General features: G+C 37.8%; 1 protein-coding gene across 2 annotated transcripts in view; it reads left to right on the top strand.

Annotated features, from left to right (window-relative positions):
• Nucleotides 1–15,689, top strand: part of epc1b (enhancer of polycomb homolog 1 (Drosophila) b) — a 127,656-nt gene that overhangs the window by 32,737 nt on the left and 79,230 nt on the right. The window contains exons 1-3 of one of the 2 annotated variants that reach the window (XM_017495215.3): nucleotides 643–2,628; nucleotides 4,953–5,112; nucleotides 5,353–5,498. In XM_017495215.3, the coding sequence (XP_017350704.1) occupies nucleotides 2,590–2,628; nucleotides 4,953–5,112; nucleotides 5,353–5,498 (345 nt within the window). In that variant the 5' untranslated portion in view covers nucleotides 643–2,589. Of the gene's footprint in view, nucleotides 1–642; nucleotides 2,629–4,952; nucleotides 5,113–5,352; nucleotides 5,499–15,689 lie in introns of those variants that run through there. The other variant, XM_017495214.3, reaches the window with a different exon arrangement.

The raw sequence follows: 15,689 nt of genomic DNA, 5'->3' as shown, positions 1-15,689 counted from the left end.
TTTTTTTTACACAAACAACTATTTTACAAAATAAACAAAATGTAGTGTGCAATAGGGGTGTGCGATATGTATCATCTACGATAATATCTTAATTGTTATTTTAACAATGTGCGAGCTTACATTATCGAGAATGTCACTGACTTTGCAAAAATCAATCAAAACAATCCTATTAATAAGAGCGAGCTAGTATAATACGTTTACGCACACATTTTTGAAGGACACAAATATTGTCTACTACTTATCGAATCAAAAAAAATCCATAAATTTTAAATGTATGAACACTGCAGCTGAAGTTCGGCATTTCTGCAAGTCTCATGCCTTTTAACAACATTTGTACTGCCATCTCTGAGCACAAGCACTACCCTTTCTTGTGTAATATGCCACTGGTCAATCAAGTCAGAAAGATCTCACTGATATAATCCATAGCAATAGAGCCAAACATGGCAATGTTTGGCTCTATTGCAATAGAGCCAAACAAGACAATGAGTTGTGGGTCTTTAGGTGTCTCCACATGTTTGTGGTGTTTTTGTTTTTTTTTTCTTCCATGTCGCAGCCCCCATTTTTACAATGTCACTGCAAATCTTGCCGTTTGCATTCCCTGGTGTTGGCTCTATAAAGATTAATGCCTATTGTGTTTTGCTCCTCTGTCTCATTGTAAAAAAAATAAGCCTGCATAACAAAAGGCATATATGTTTTACCATTACATGCTTAGTTAGCAGCTTATAGCTTAGCATCAAAAAAGACCTGAAGACATGAAAAGGTACACTACGCATGATATTACATTAATCGTGGACAATTAAATATGGCACACATGAATTTAACATCTAGTAATTTAAACTTAATATCTTGCATTGTGTAGCATATGATGTTCTTCTCACATCCAGCTCACCCGACCCAACTTTCATTTGGGGGTACGCAGGCTTTTGAGTCTGCAGGAAAATAACATCTTGTTTAAATGTTACTGAAGACAACGCACGTGTCTGAGGAAGAACCAGTTGTGGGATTAGTGATTTTTGTGAGGTTAAATGTTTTTGGTTTTGTTTGAGTTTATTGCACCTCTGTGTCAACACATTAGCTTGTTTGCTACTGATGGGCTGCAGATCTGACATCTCACACTACTCTTTGAATAAGACTTTATCACATGCCGGAATATTGTTATGTGTAACATTATGTAAAGTCCAACATTCTACCACTACAGTGGGTCACTGTGGCAACTTGAATTAATTCTAGATCCATCAAATTAAAAGGACATCACCTGTGCACAGCCTGCTTCAGGTCACCCCACAGATTTGTGGATTCAGGTCTGGGCTCTGGTTAGGTAATTCAAAAACATTTATCTACTTTTGGTTAAGCCATTCTTTTATTGATTTGGATGTATGCTTTGGGTCATTGTTGTGTTGAAAGGTGAAACTCCTTTTAATCCATATCTTACTAGCAGACACCTGAAGGTTTTGCACTAAAATCAACTGGTATTTGTAGCTTTTTATGATTTCCTTCACCTTGATAAAAGCCCCCATTCTGGCTGAAGAAATGCAACCCTAGAGGGGGAGGATGCCACCACCATGCTGCACCGTGGGTATGTTTTCTTTTTTTTGGTGAAGTACTTTTTTTGCATGAAACAAATCTTTTGGAATTATGGAATTATTATACCTTTTGGAATTGGTCTCATTTGGGCATAACAAGATGTGAAGAAAATGAGGGTTTGTTGTCACATGCAGAGAGTGATCTGTACTTGTCAGATATTCCTGCACCGCCTTTAATGTAGGTCTATTGGCACCCTCCTTTGTTTTTTGTTTTTGTTTTTTTTGTCTTGTGCCATTGTAAATTTTGAAAGGGTGCCCTGTTCTTGGTAAGGTCACTGTGGTACCCCATTTTTTCCACTTGTTGATGATGGTCTTCACAGTGTTCCATGGTATATCTACTATTATGGAAATTCTTTTATACCGCTCTTCAATGCCTTTTGACATACCTTACATGTTTTGTAAGCTCTTTACAGATCATGGCTTCAGGAGTCAGATGAAATCAAGGAGATGTCAAGAAAATTCTACAGAAACAGCTCGTATTTATTTGGGGTTAATCAGAATATTTTCATTGATGACAGCTGTATGATAATTACTGTTGAACATGAGATTGAACGTGATAGTGATCAGCCAAATACGGCCTGAGTCAGGATAGAGCCATTTCATTAAAACAGGGTTGCTTTCTCTTCTATGACAAGAGATCTACATTTCCCTATTATTATTATGTTACGATTCACCATTTAAAATATGCACGTGCACTAGTCTTGCCACGATATCATAATTTTCCATGCCGGTATGGTATCCCTAGTTCAAACTGGTAATACCGATATTAGAGCTGGTTGGCCACTAGATGGTGCTATAGGTGCTATAATATGGTGGGTGCTATAAGATGGTGCTATAATAGCATACACAACGCAAGGCAGCTTGGAAACTTAAATTTTTATTTTTAAACATTATGTGAAATTGAAACTGGAAGAAAAAAAAGTATAATCAAATTAAATTGTGTGTTCACCAAACCTGTAACAACATGCCTGTGGAGGTGGGGTCTTGGTTTGACGCTGTCTTGTGAATGGAGGGCGGAACTGGAGAATATGGCTTGCACACACCTGTGAGAAATTTCCTAATTTATTGTTCTGTGTTGCAGTGATGTTGGGGCGCATAAGGGGGGGAAAGACGAACACCCAGAGAGAGCGCACTCTGTGTGTGCGCGCGCAAGATTAAAAGGTGCACAGCTGAAAATAAAGTCGCTTCGTGGGATCAAACCAAGCCTGCCTTCCGTCTGCTCGTTTTCCCACATGAGGGACCTTCACAACGCCAAACAAACATAGGTTTTATATAATATAAAATGAACAACAGCTTCTCTTTTAGGAATGAGTTGTTTGGCTATTTCAAGTTTTGTCTTCTAAATGCGGTTAGATAGATTCGCAGAGTTCTGTTTAATATTTTACACCTCGCACAGTTGTTCTTGTCAGTTAAACGGTACGGTCAGTGCGCGTGCTATGCTGTCTGTGTAGTTTTGATACATCGGTATCAAAACCAACGTCAGTATCGCCTTCATTAGGCAACAATAAATAGTTTAAGGCTGTTCTATTCGTTAGGATATTGATATAGGAACTGTTCAGTTTCATTCATAATGTTTCCCCCTTTAAACCGGTATAAAATTTCATACCGGTATAACCACTATGGCCATATACTGTGGCAAGCCTAAAGTCCACACTATATTGGCATTTTAAAGGAAAAAAAAAAATCTTCCTCCTGTTCTGAGTGAAAATGGTATGGGTTTTTTTCTGTTCTACATGCTCCTGCTTCATCTGCCATTTTGAATGTGCAATTTCGGCTGTTATATTTGCTATTAGTTATGGTAACCGTATAGCCTAGGAAGCGTATGATCACAATTGTACGATGGCAGAGCAATGGACATATCATTTATAAATCATTAGGCCTATGGATAGGAAATAAGTACACCCCCCCACCCCCACGCCGGGCAGTGGTTGTCTTGCAATCGACTGGTTGATAAATTGAAAATTTATACTGAATGAAAACATAACACTCAAATTAAAATATTGCTGAACTTTTATTACAAAAATAAATGTTACTAACTACCATGACAATGTGCTGTACTTTTAAAAGTTTAATAATTAATTAATATATATATATATATATATATATAAGTATATATATATATATATATAAGTATATATAAGTATAACTTGATTCATTTTCTACTTCTGGTAGTTCTATTAATATTCAAAGTTAAGAAGCTTCAAATTATAATGTAGAAAGTGCATGTTGTTCAATCAGTCGGCTCCTCTTGGGTCATAAAGTATGCCCACTTCACTGAACACTTCCGCTTGGCACAGTGGAGGGTGTGGGCACAGGAGCCTTCAACTTCCTCCTTTAGCCACAGATTGAGAGTTCAGAAATTGCTTGTATTACTAACCATAACTCCATCCAAATATCAACTTTTTACAATAGCGGTGATAACATTTTGCGAGTGCGATTCTCTTTTATGAATCACAATGTTTTGTCCCCCCCCATCCTGCTTTATAACATACTGTTTATTGTTCCTGTCTTCATTTTCTAATTAGTAAGTGCATTATATGTATTTTAGAAGGTTGATTAAGTATCAGATAATGCACACAGCACACTACACAGTGTACACAGTGTAATGCACACTACACAGCAGCACCAGAGGTAGTAGCACACAGAGCATGAAGTTTGGGAGTTGGAACCTAACTGCCTTGAACGCTGAATTAACAGTCCAAAAAGTTACACTATTCAGAAGGAAGCATTGTGGCAGATGTGTCAAACACAAGGCCCATGTAAACCTCCGAAGGTAGTTAACATAACCCCTGTATATATGTGCACTCCAGTTTCCACCACAACTGGCTTAATAGTGGTCTAAAATGCGGATTGATTGTTGTGATCGATTGTTTTTCCTCATCTGTACAATTAAATTGGTGAGTGTGACATGCATTTCAGCTGGAGCTGTGATATAATTTTTTTAATTTAGTTTTTAAGGCACAATTTACCATCAATCTTTTGCCATTTAATAATGCTACCATGAAATAAATTTGACACTGAAAAAAATATTAAAATAAGATGGGGGTATTGATATTGCATAGCAAACTCGCAGTATTATGAAATATGTGTTAAACTAATATTTTATTTGTTTCAGTGTCAGTATCTTGTGAAGCCTGTATCAGGATATGTCTAATATCATGGCTTTAGTGTATTCTCTCATGCCTATTGCTTATGTTTTTCCAACTACAACACACAGTGTTCAAATGATGTAGGTATACTAGAGCAGGGACAACACTAGTAGTGCAATTAAGAAACACTAAAATACACTTGTTTGCTAGGGCTCCTGATGTTTAGATTCTTTTTCCTGGGCTGTTCTTCACACTCCCGTTTGTGTGCATGTGTGTTCAGGAGCATCATCTGCAGCGGGCGATCTCAGCACAACAGGTGTATGGGGAAAAGAGGGACAACATGGTGATTCCTGTGCCTGAGGCTGAGAGCAACATCACTTACTATGAGAGCCTCTATCCAGGTGACTTTAAGATGCCCAAGCAACTCATCCACATACAGCGTAAGTAGGCCTTGCATGTTGTGTTTTATGTGCATGAAAGGCAGTAATTGTAGATTCTTAGCTGGTAACTCTGAAAGCAATGTAAATAACATTTAAAATGACATGACATTACAAATTTTTACAAAAACACAAATGTTGATATTCCCAATCTATTCTTTCTATTCTATGCTTTTGTTTTTGTTTGCCACTATGTTCATATTTTGGGGAAGCACTTATATGCTCTTATATTTGTCCATGCAGCCTTTAACTTGGACGCAGAGCAACCGGATTATGACCTGGACACAGAAGATGAGGTGTTCATTAACAGGCTAAGGAAGAAAATGGAGATGGGGGCTCTGCAGTTTGAGGAAATGATCGATCGGCTGGAGAAAGGCAGTGGGCAGCAGGTAGATCCAGCAAAATACTGGGAATGGAATGGTAAAGAATCTGCAATACTGGTGTTGGGTCAGTGACTGCTAGGGAAATTGTGGAAAAGATGTGGGATAGTTCAATTCAGTTTGTATAGTGATTTTATCAAAAGACATTGTCAAAAGGCAGCTTTACAGAAATTTGGATGTAGAGCCAGGCCTCTAATGAACAAGCCAGAGGTGACCGTGGCAAGGAAAAACTCCAAGATGACTTACGGACGAAGCTACACATGGGACAAGTAACAATAGTATTGGGATTCACTGATGTATTGCGTCTATCGCAAAGGCTATCAAGTTCAATCATTACAATCATTATGTTTCCTATTCTGTTTATCCTATATTGTAGTTCATATAACTATAACATTTTTAGCCTATGTTGCCTGACTGGAGCAGGGCAACAAAAAATCTTTCTGTGATTCAGATTAGCTGCCCTTGTCTGTGCTTAGCAGACAGATGAATGTCTTCCCTCTGCAAATACAAACGGGACTAAAATTAAGAAAATTAAACGTTTTTATCATTTATACTATTTTAGTATACATTGTAAGCATTCAGTAAGCATCTTAGCTACAGAGCACATGTATGTATAGTTCATATAATTTTATTAAAAATTTATAACGAGCTTAGTTACAGCTAATAACTTTTTTTTCATTTATTGAATTAGTCATGACTTAACATGTATATGATGTGCGTATGTCTGGCCATATCCCTTTCCATGTTGGACCATCCAGAGTACCAGAAAGTGAGTGAAGTTCAGAAAGCATCAAGCAGAAGTAGAAATGTAGGCTGAATCCAGCAGGTCCAGAGGGTGAGAGGAGACAATGTCTGTGTCAGGATCAGGTACACATATAGCTTGAGACATGGAGAACAGATTATTAGGGATGCTGATGTCCTACAGTTATTTTAAAGGGTGTACGTTGTGATCAGAATACAAGGGACTCTAGCACAAGGGACTCTAGCAGGTCTGTCTGTTGGATATGAAATATTGAAAATGCTGCATACACTACATTAGTGCAGGAAATATTGGAAATGGTTATGCTGGAATGTGTTTGTTTTTTGATGATTTCAGGGTTCGCTTGACTAAGGCTGAAGTTGGTGTTATTACAGTTAAACCTGATCATCAGCACTGTGTTTCCCCCAAATTTTAAGTTTAACTTTTTAAACTTGGCAACATAGTCTTGTATATACCAGCATATAATTTCAAAGGAATTTATTTTTGCGCATTTATGAACTTTGAGCCAAAAGAGCTGTAGTACATGCATAGTTTAATATTTTCTCTATCTGTCTTGCTGATTTCATAAAATTGTGAGGATTGGAGTATGGAAAATGCTAATGGTTTACAGTAAAGCCTCTTTTCATTATAGGGCCAAATATTTAGAGCTGCTGCATCTGGCTGGCTCAGGTTATGAGGAGAGATGGCTCAATCTGTGATCTTTGAGGATACCAATTGACGAAAGGGGGCAGGGCCAAATATCAAGAAACTTACTTTTGGTCAGCTCAGACAAAAACAAATAAATTAGTTTGCTGCCGATTAAAACCACTACTGGAATGCTTAAATGGAGAGATTGCACTGGTGTGCTAGTAAACTGATATTTTCTGCTAGTGCTTGTATTCACTGTACTCAGTTGCATAAATATATTTTTTGGTGTTATGTCAGGTTAATTCTTTTTTGGTTCCCTCATAAGGCACACTGGCTTTACAAACTTTGCAATTTGCATGGGCCTGGTGAAAAATTGTCAGCGAAAATCATTACCTTTTCATTTCCCATGTAAGCATGCAACATTAGTGTAAAAAAAAAAAAATATGAAAACATCAATTCATTTCATCATATCGGAATTTAGTGACCATAATTAAAATTGAACCACTAACAGGAAAAAGAACATCTAAACTACCTGTTGCATTTTCTTGATGAACTGCTAAATGAGTCGCAACATTTAAATAAAATCCATTGTGTACTTTCTTTACTTTTTCATAACAATAGGCAACATGCCTGACAAAAGTTAAGAGATGGCTAGTGAATTAATGGCAGAAATTACTACTATGGTCTCATCATCAGGCTCTCAGACTTTCTTTGTCACATTTTCAGACACTGAAGTGTAGGTGAGGTGGAGCTGCACTATGAAAAGCCAAAAGGGTCATATAGAAACAAAATATTCAAATAGGTTGTTTAATGTCATAAAGCTGGTGCAATGTTTCCAACAGGGGTGAAATATACTTGTGGTGGTATCCGGTGGAAAATGCTGGCATTACCTGCTGGTGCAAAAATGGTTTACTACATGTGACAAACAAAAAAATAACGTGACCTTTAACACAATATTTTGATTTATTGAATATTTATATTAATTTCACTAATTTCATCTAATTCACGGATACAGCACCCCCCAACGTTTTTAAAAAAAAAAAACAAAAAAAAAAAAAAACCCCAAACAAAACACTCTTTAGCGTGTACACAGAATTTCTATGTATTTAAAAGTGGCACTGTTTGTCAGAGCGCATAATCTTTCTAGGTTTTTCAAAGAAGTGCTCCAATGCCTGTTCATATGGGAACACTGCTGCTGGTCACATGCAGCTAGGTGCTCTCCTTTCAGTCTGTTTTTCAGGTCACTTTTGACTTTAAAAACAGGCAGTTGACTTTTAATTAACTATACAGAAATTAGATGCAAAATACATTTAGTACTCAAAGAAAGATAAAATTCGCTTACCCTGTTCATGGTTGAAAAATCTCTCTCATAGTTAACACTGGAGGCAGGGATGACCAGGGTTCCATCCTGATGCTTGGAATCTGAAAATTAAGCTAAAATTATGCTAATACTATAAAAGTATTACAGCATTTAAATGGTGGTGTTCTCCTTGCTCTGTCATAGTATGCCTCTCTCTCTGTGAATGGGACACTTGGAACTATGCTGCTTGGTCACCTGCACCTCCCGGTACCACACTGGGACTCCTGCTGCTGCCGCCTTGCCCTCATCACTCTCACTACTTACAGCTTCACTGACCGAATGGAATTGAGAACAAGCTTGAATCTTAGTTTGATCTCTGCATTTCGTTTCATTGTTGACTGCAATTATAATTTCATATCAAATTAACTCGCGCATAATTATTGAGACTTATACACTTATTTGTTTTCATTTCACGCTAACTGCTAATGATGGCTACAGTGAGGGGAAAAAAGTATTTGATCCCCTGCTGATTTTGTACGTTTGCCCACTGACGAAGAAATGATCATTCTATAATTTTAATGGTAGATTTATTTGAACAGTGAGAGACAGAATAACAACAAAAAAATCCAGAAAAACGCATGTCAAAAATGTTATAAATTGATTTGCATTTTAATGAGGGAAATAAGTATTTGACTCCTCTGCAAAACATGACTTGGTACTTGGTGGCAAAACCCTTGTTGGCAATCACAGAGGTCAGACGTTTCTTGTAGTTGGCCACCAGGTTTGCACACATCTCAGGAGGGATTTTGTCCCACTCCTCTTTGCAGATCTTCTCCAAGTCATTATGGTTTCGAGGCTGACGTTTGGCAACTCGGACCTTCAGCTCCCTCCACAGATTTTCTATGGGATTAAGGTCTGGAGACTGGCTAGGCCACTCCAGGACCTTAATGTGCTTCTTGAGCCATTCCTTTGTTGCCTTGGCCGTGTGTTTTGGGTCATTGTCATGCTGGAATACCCATCCACGACTCATTTTCAATGCCCTGGCTGAGGGAAGGAGGTTCTCACCCATGATTTGATGGTACATGGCCCTGTCCATCGTCCCTTTGATGCGGTGAAGTTGTCCTGTCCCCTTAGCAGAAAAACACCCCCAAAGCATAATGTTTCCACCTACATGTTTGACGGTGGGGATAATGTTCTTGGGGTCATAGGCAGCATTCCTCCTCCTCCAAACACGGCGAGTTGAGTTGATGCCAAAGAGCTCCATTTTGGTCCTCTGAATCATTCAGATGTTCATTGGCAAACTTCAGACGGGCATGTACATGCGCTTTCTTGAGCAGGGGGACCTTGCGGGCGCTGCAGCATTTCAGTCCTTCACGGTGTAGTGTGTTACCAATTGTTTTCTTGGTGACTATAGTCCCAGCTGCCTTGAGATCATTGACAAGATCCTCCCATGTAGTTTTGGGCTGATTCCTCACTGTTCTCATGATCATTGCAACTCCACAAGGTGAGATCTTGCATGGAGCCCCAGGCCGAGGGAGATTGACATTCTTTTGTGTTTCTTCCATTTGCGAATAATCGCACCAACTGTTGTCACCTTCTCACCAAGATGCTTGGCAATGGTCTTGTATCCCATTCCAGACTTGTGTAGGTCTGCAATCTTGTCCCTGACATCATTGGAGAGCTCTTTGGTCTTGGCCATGGTGGAGAGTTTGGAATCTGATTGATTGATTGCTTCTGTGGACAGGTGTCTTTTATACAGGTAACAAGCTGAGATTAGGAGCACTCCCTTTAAGAATGTGCTCCTAATCTCAGCTCGTTACCTGTATAAAAGACACCTGGGAGCCAGAAATCTTTCTGATTGAGAGGGGTTCAAATACTTATTTCCCTCATTAAAATGCAAATCAATTTATAACATTTTTGACATGCGTTTTTCTGGATTTTCTTGTTGTTATTCTGTCTCTCATTGTTCAAATAAACCTACCATTAAAATTATACACTGATTATTTCTTTGTCAGTGGGCAAACGTACAAAATCAGCAGGGGATCAAATACTTCTTTCCCTCACTGTAAGTTACGTGTGGTGCTGTGCATCTCTCATCCTCATGCCATATTCCTTGAACAATGACATTTGCACATGTAAACAGAACCTTGTACTGAACCTTGTACTGATGTCTTTCAAGTTTCTTTCAAAAAATTGAGATGGGTTAAGCTTTTTCACTTAAGGCCTTTCACATTCCAGCTGGTGCAGTTGATAGACCTACTCATGGCACTGGTTGTCAATGAAAGAAACACTGATATGGCCAATCATGATTTAGAATTGAGTAAACCAGCTGCAACTCCTTATAATTTATTTACATGTGGTCGCCATATTGTTTACAGATCTCACATTGTTTTTGTTGATGATTATTGCACCTTGCAATAATCTAGTAGCGACCTTGCATGGCAGCTCTGCAGCCATTTGGGGGTGTGTGTGTATGTGTATGTTTGTGAATAGGTGAATGAGAAACAGTGTAAAGTGCTTTGTAAAAGACGCTATAGAAGTACAGACCATTTGCTTTTATTGAGGGTCACTCTACTGAGTGGTTTAACATTAATATTGTAAAGATTGGAGAGGAAAAAACCTGGGAATATTTTGCAAAAAAAAGTTTCACGTATTTATTATATAAACAGAGCTTAATGCACAAAAAGGAAATTTTGTATGGTATGACCAAAAGAATAAAGCTAACCAAGAAATTCCGCTTTACGCCTTATTTTCCAAGAAATATGCTTGGTTTTGTGTATACGGACATTTTTTAAAAGGCAATTAGGTCGTCCTCAAAAAACATCCACATTAAAACACAGATGCACGATAACAAATTTCAGCTCAGTGAGACAGTTCCTGAGAAATGGTTATCTTGGCTCCACCAACTATGCATGACCATGTCCTAAACTTTGCTTGTGAGCTCTAGGTTTTCTCCTGTGTAGGCCCATCACATTTCGTGTGAAAACTATGCCAGCAATCATGAGTTACAGTTGTTTGAGTAAATTGCACTCCTTAGAATTGATTGACATTTGATTGCAGTGGCCATATTGTTTATTAATATTGACATGTTGATCATTATCGAGGTTTACATACTGCGGAGTTGTTTGAAACTAAATTTGTGAAGATTGGCAAAATAATCCTAGGAGTAGTTTGCAAAAGTAGTTTTAGCATATTAGGCAAATTAGAAAAAAATCCATCATGGTGGAAATGAGTGGGTGGGACCTAGCTCAGTTTGGCTTTAGGCAAGGAAAAAAGAAAAGAAAAAGGACTTAAAGTTTTCAAGATATGGGACAAATCGTAAATGCTTGTGCTATAGCTCTGCCATAAGGCCAATTAAGCCTATGTCACTTATCTGGGTAGGGGCACGGCATACTAAATGCTGACCAAGTTTCACTTATGCAACAACTTACAGTTTGGCCTGCATGAGTTTCAGCATGTAAGAAGAAGAACCACCTTTGGCCACGCAATACCAAAAACCACAGCAGCTTGTCATGTTATAGAGAAACTACAAAAAGTAAACTCTATTCCATAGCAGAAAACTTGGTTACAGCCTGATTAGAAGAAGCGTGTTTATTAAAAGCTGTCATGTTTCCTGCATTGAGAGAAAGAGGCTGCTACTTTTTCAGAGGAGGGTGTGTGGGCTTGATTAGTACAAGGGAAAAAGAAACTGCAGTCTCCTTCAATTCCATGTTTATATTTGTCTGGGCCTAATAATAATTGTTTGGTCCTCAGCAACTTCAATAAACAAACAAATGATCTCAGATGACAAAAAAACACAACATATTTTAATATGTAGTCATTTCTACATTATTTTCACAAAAAATAAACCAACATTCAGAAACCAGGTGGGAAAAATTAAGTAAACCGTATAATTGGGTAACATGTATAACCACTTTTAGCAACAATAAATTGAAGTAAATGTTTTCTGTAGTAGTGTATCAAGCTCTCACATAGTTTTGGAGGGATTTTGGCCCACACTTCTTTAACAATAATTCATATGAGGACATTCGTTTATGCACAACTCTCTTAAGCCGCAGCATCTCAACAGGGATGAGGACTTGGCTTTGACTTCATTTCAGCATTCTTGATTATTTTTCTTTGTTACTTCTTTAACCATTCAGATGTCTATTTGCTGATATGTTTGGGATCATTGTTCTATTGCATGACCCAATTTCAACCCAGAGTTAGCTCATGGACAGATGGCCTCAAATTTTTCTCAAGAATATTCTGGTATAAAGTGGAGTTCATTGATGTCTCAGTGACTGCAAGTTTCCCAGGTCCTGTGGCTGCAAAAAAAAAACACCCCAAATCATCACCCCTCCACCACCATGCTTGACAGTTAGTATGAGGTGTTTATGTTGTTACACTGTGTTCGGTTTTCATCAAATATGGTGCTGTGCATGATAAACAAATATCTCCATCTTGGCCTCATTAATCCAAAGAATATTGTTCCAGAACTTTTGTGGTTTGTTCAGATGCAATTTTCCACTCTACGTTGTGCTCCATATTCTTTTTGGAAAGGAAGGGCTTTTTCTAAGCCACCTTCCTTGAAAGCCATACAGATGTGGCCATTGAAAATGCACATTCTTTGTCTTGGGATTATACGAATGAACGACAATAACTTTCTAATAGTCCATCACCTGAATTTTTCTAATTGGCAATGGCCTCTAGTCAGTGTTGTTCACATGGATTTCATTCAATGTTACCTCGATGAACTTTCTACAGAGAAAAAAATGCTCATTTAAAAGAACAGTTAGTTGAGCTGAGGCTTGAACCCCGGTCGCTGGCATAGAAAGCCTGCATGTTACCGCTGTAATTAGAAACTTGTTTAAATAAGGTTTATCATAAGTTTTGATGAGAAACTTAATATTTTTATGTGAACCATTCGACCACACATTACATTTTTATTGTACTGTGTTCAACTACAGTATGTTGTTTGATGGAACACCTGGTGGTTATTGTGTGAAGCACAACAAATGAGTTTAAATTCTTAGAACCTTGCCTGCAGTATACCACGTGATCACATGTGACGAATTGTGTGATGCCACGTGAAAAATTGCCCATTCTTAAAGGCCACATCTGTACTTGTTCAGTCTTTTTCTGATTGAGCTGTTGGAACATAAACATTTGATATGCGTACAGAGGCCTGTAGGTTACATGATGCAGCGCTTTGGTTTGTCTTGATATCTCAGAGCATTAGATACTCTGACCTTGGACTGAATTTTCTGCGATATCCACTCCTGCGAAGACTGACAACTGTCCTGAAGGCTCTACATTTGTAAACAATCATTTTCAATGTAGAAATGTGACTTTCAAATTGTTTGGAGATGGCCTTCCCAGATTGATGTGCAGCAGCAATTGCTTTTCTGAAGTCATGGTAGATGTCCTTTGTTCTTGGCATGACACACACCTGAGTGCACCAGAACACCAAACTGCCAAAAGGTCTGCTTTTATAGCGATAGTCACACTTCTTGATGATTAAATAATTTTGTGCATTTCAATAGCAACACCTGGCTGCTAATTACTCTATTAATGATTGTGGAAGTAGGAAGGATGTACTTATATTCCCACCTGTTTTCTGAATGTTGGTTTACTTTTTGGGGAGAAATGACTACATATTGAAATCTGTTGCATTCTTTGCCACCTGAGGTGGTTTGTTTATAGACCTTGATGAGGAACACAACTGTTGTTTAGGGACTTATAACACTTGCTATAATAAAGCAGTCAGTCACATTAAATAAGAGGGGGGGGGGGTCATCCACCAAATGTATTTTTCAGGGTACATACATATATGTACTTCATGACATTAAATCAGATGTAAATTAGATGTCATTCTGCTATAAAAAACAAAATTATTTTTCATGATCACATGCTACAGAAGAAAATTAAAGGAAAACACATTTCATGGTTCAAAATGCACCCCTCTGTAAGTAGACTTGGCACCTTGTATAACCTGGATGCGTTAATATAAAACAATCAATCACTAGACAAATAATTTCAATAAATTCATTATTGAAAATGTGAAAAATAAGAACATTTAGTTTTTGAGGTAGGCAGTCAATCAGCTCCTTGAGCCTTTTTAAAAAAAATAAAATGTATACAAAATATTGTGCAAAACAAACCAACTTGAATTGATGTAGTAAAGTGCCCTCCAATAATATTGTATTTTAAGTCTATAAATAATCACTTCACAGTCAACTCATTACTTTTTAAATGAATGTGCATATGAATGACACAATCTTGGTTTGTTTATCTACATGTCTTTTAAATATATAATCATGTCGTCATCATCATTAAATCATATGTTCTCTGCGCTTAGACGCATCCAGTGATGTCATGAAGGAAAATGTCCGCAGACAGTGATCTAGGGTCAGCTTTTTGTATCTATAACTACAAAAGATGTGTTTTTAAATACTTGTTCATTCGTTATAATCAATTAATAGCTAAACAATAGGGATGCACCGAATGTTCGGCAACCGAAATTATTCGGCCGAAAATAGCAAAAAAAAACACTTTAGGTGTTCGGCCGAATAAGTGAAAAGGCGAATAAATTTGACCGAACAATGACGTGTTTTATGACGTGCCAAATAGCCTAGCAACCAGCGTGAAATGAGCGAATTTCACGACCTCCACTTCCAGCAGCGCGCTCGGAGCGATGAGGGGGCACGCGCATGCACGAGCTACGTGCACAAGTGGTCAGCAAGCACATGCTCTTCAGATGTTGACAACCGTGACATTGTTTACTGTGGACACGTGCGTTTGTTTTGTTTCTGTTCCGGAGTATTCTGTCACATCGCGAGATGTAAGGGAGTACAGTATGGAAGCAGGTAAAGACGTATTTATTTAAAGGAACATAACATTAACAACGTATCTAACTATGCTATATCTACTATAATACTCCGCAAGGTGTACAGGGACACGAGCGGTATATATCCCCAATATAATCAGCCGTATATAACCGAATAGACCCATTTTTTGCACTCTTGTCAATGCACTTTTTAATGCACTATTTTGTTGTAGGCTACAGAGTGTTACATTCTTACAGCAGTCAGTTATAGGCCTAACATAGGCTATTCAAGGGGGGCTCAAAGATGACCACATAAAAATATTTTTATTTTACTCATTTATTTATTTAAAGTTATATTGTGCGTTGTTGGTAGCCTATGCCTGCTGGAAAGAAAAAAAAATGTTCAGTGTTAAATACATATTTTGAAATTGTAGTTTTTGTAATTGATTTTTTTCTTTGAAAAGCAAGACAAAATAGTAAAAAGCAAATTTTGACTATTTAATTTATGCAGTGGTGAAAAAAATGGCAAAATAAATGGAAAAAACGTGTTCGGTATTTGGCCTTCGGCCAAGTTTTTCATTATATTTGGCTTCGGCCAAGAATTTTCATTTCGGTGCATCCCTACTAAACAATGCTATGAAATAACCCAAATGTGGCACTTTAACTGGTGAGCATGGTGTAGTGGTAGAGGATATGATTACAATG

This window comes from Ictalurus punctatus, chromosome 20, assembly GCF_001660625.3.
Source record: "Ictalurus punctatus breed USDA103 chromosome 20, Coco_2.0, whole genome shotgun sequence".
NCBI lineage: Eukaryota > Metazoa > Chordata > Actinopteri > Siluriformes > Ictaluridae > Ictalurus > Ictalurus punctatus.
Note: the sequence above shows the minus strand (reverse complement) of the source record. Positions and strands in the feature narration are given on the sequence as shown.